Raw genomic sequence first — 1,504 nt, 5'->3', positions numbered from 1 at the left:
ATTTTACTTCTAATGATTTCTAGACGTCCACGAGGCATCTAACTTGCGTGCATAATGCAAATTATTGCACTCTAGTGCCGAATTTCTGCAAAAAAAGAAGCTAAAAAAGGCATTTTCTAAAGACGATATAGTGCAACGGTGAACAATTTGCGGACGCTTACTGTTGTATGCCTCCTATAGTCAACCGTGCAGCTTAGTAAGTAGGGCACAGGTTAGGACACGCATCAGTAATATACACAACAAATATACACATTGGTCAGTGCCCGACCAAAGTGTAGTGGCGGTTGGTTTGGTTTCGGTTAGGACAAACGCCCTATCACAAATCCCCTGTGTGAGTGCGTGCGTCCTTGCCGCATCTCGTCCACTAGGTGAACGACGCGTCTGCATTCGTCGTGTGCGCCATTTCGTCATGTTAAAGCAACTTTTGTAACTTGTAATAAATGCACGAGCAAACTATTTTAACACCGACAGTTTAAATACAGATATACTAATTTCGTCTGCTACTCGAATCTGTGTTTCAGGTTGACTGGTTCGAACTGTTTCCTGCAGAGGGCGTCTGCGATGTCACTCATCTCATCGTCAAAGTAATTCTTCCAGTCGCCAACTTTTCCTGTCGAAAGAATTTGTGAATAAAAAAACACACACACACATAGATATCTAAGTGATCGCTAGTTTATGCGTGGGCCTAAGAGTGAGGGGGAGGGTTAGGGTTAGGGTTAGAGTCAGGGTTACAGTTAGGGTTAGGGTTAGAGTCAGGGTTACAGTTAGGGTTAGGGTTACTGTTAGGGTTAGGGTTAGAGTCAGGAGTAGAGTTAGTGTTAGGGTTAGGGTTATGGTTAGGGTTAGGATTAGGATTAGGGTTAGGGTTAGGGTTAGGATTAGGATTAGAGTTAGGATTAGGATTAGGGTCATTGTTAGGGTTAGGCAGACCTGCCAACCTGTGATTCATAAAAATAGTAAGGCTTTTCTTTTCTTGCAGCAGGCGGCCATTTTGTTTGTATGTTATGCGCACAATGAATGATGGGACTAACTCTAGATCACGCGAGAACAACGTGAACGCGTGATCCAATATGGNCATGCACTCACGCACCACACACACACACGCGCGCGCACGCACACACGCACACGCACACACACACGCACACACGCACACACGCGCATGCACTCACGCACCACACACACACGCACGCACACACGCACACACGCGCATGCACTCACGCACCACACACACACACGCGCGCGCACGCACACACGCACACGCACGCAGACACGCACACACGCACACACGCGCATGCACTCACGCACCACACACATGAGCACAAACTCACGGGCATGCTATATATTTTAATGTGTTAAACATTTATAATAGCATTTATATCAGAGAAAGCGAAGCGGTTCTAGCGTGTGTTAAGACCACCAGACATATTCAGAACGTTAATAAGAGGCTATCTATACTGGATATTGTCTCACCTAGTAACTTGTAGCCAGTAAAAGTGCTGTAGAT

At 45.9% G+C, this 1,504-nt stretch overlaps 1 protein-coding gene and 1 long non-coding RNA gene across 2 annotated transcripts in view; one reads left to right on the top strand and one right to left on the bottom strand.

Annotated features, from left to right (window-relative positions):
* LOC106815566 overlaps nt 1–606 on the top strand; it is a 22,883-nt gene extending 22,277 nt beyond the window's left edge. The window contains exon 3 of the long non-coding RNA XR_001394759.1: nt 212–606. This is a non-coding gene — a long non-coding RNA (uncharacterized LOC106815566). The remainder of the gene's footprint in view (nt 1–211) is intronic.
* Nucleotides 607–1,426: 820 nt separating this feature from the next.
* Nucleotides 1,427–1,504, bottom strand: part of LOC106815564 — a gene marked incomplete at its 5' end in the record, with an annotated part of 7,932 nt that continues 7,854 nt past the window's right edge. The window contains one exon of the mRNA XM_014820034.1: nt 1,427–1,496. Coding sequence (XP_014675520.1) covers nt 1,427–1,496 — 70 coding nt within the window. The remainder of the gene's footprint in view (nt 1,497–1,504) is intronic.

Source organism: Priapulus caudatus, unplaced genomic scaffold (assembly GCF_000485595.1).
Source record: "Priapulus caudatus unplaced genomic scaffold, Priapulus_caudatus-5.0.1 Scaffold1149, whole genome shotgun sequence".
NCBI lineage: Eukaryota > Metazoa > Priapulida > Priapulimorpha > Priapulimorphida > Priapulidae > Priapulus > Priapulus caudatus.
The sequence above is the reverse complement of the archived record's forward strand: the minus strand, read 5'-3'. Positions and strand labels throughout refer to the sequence as shown.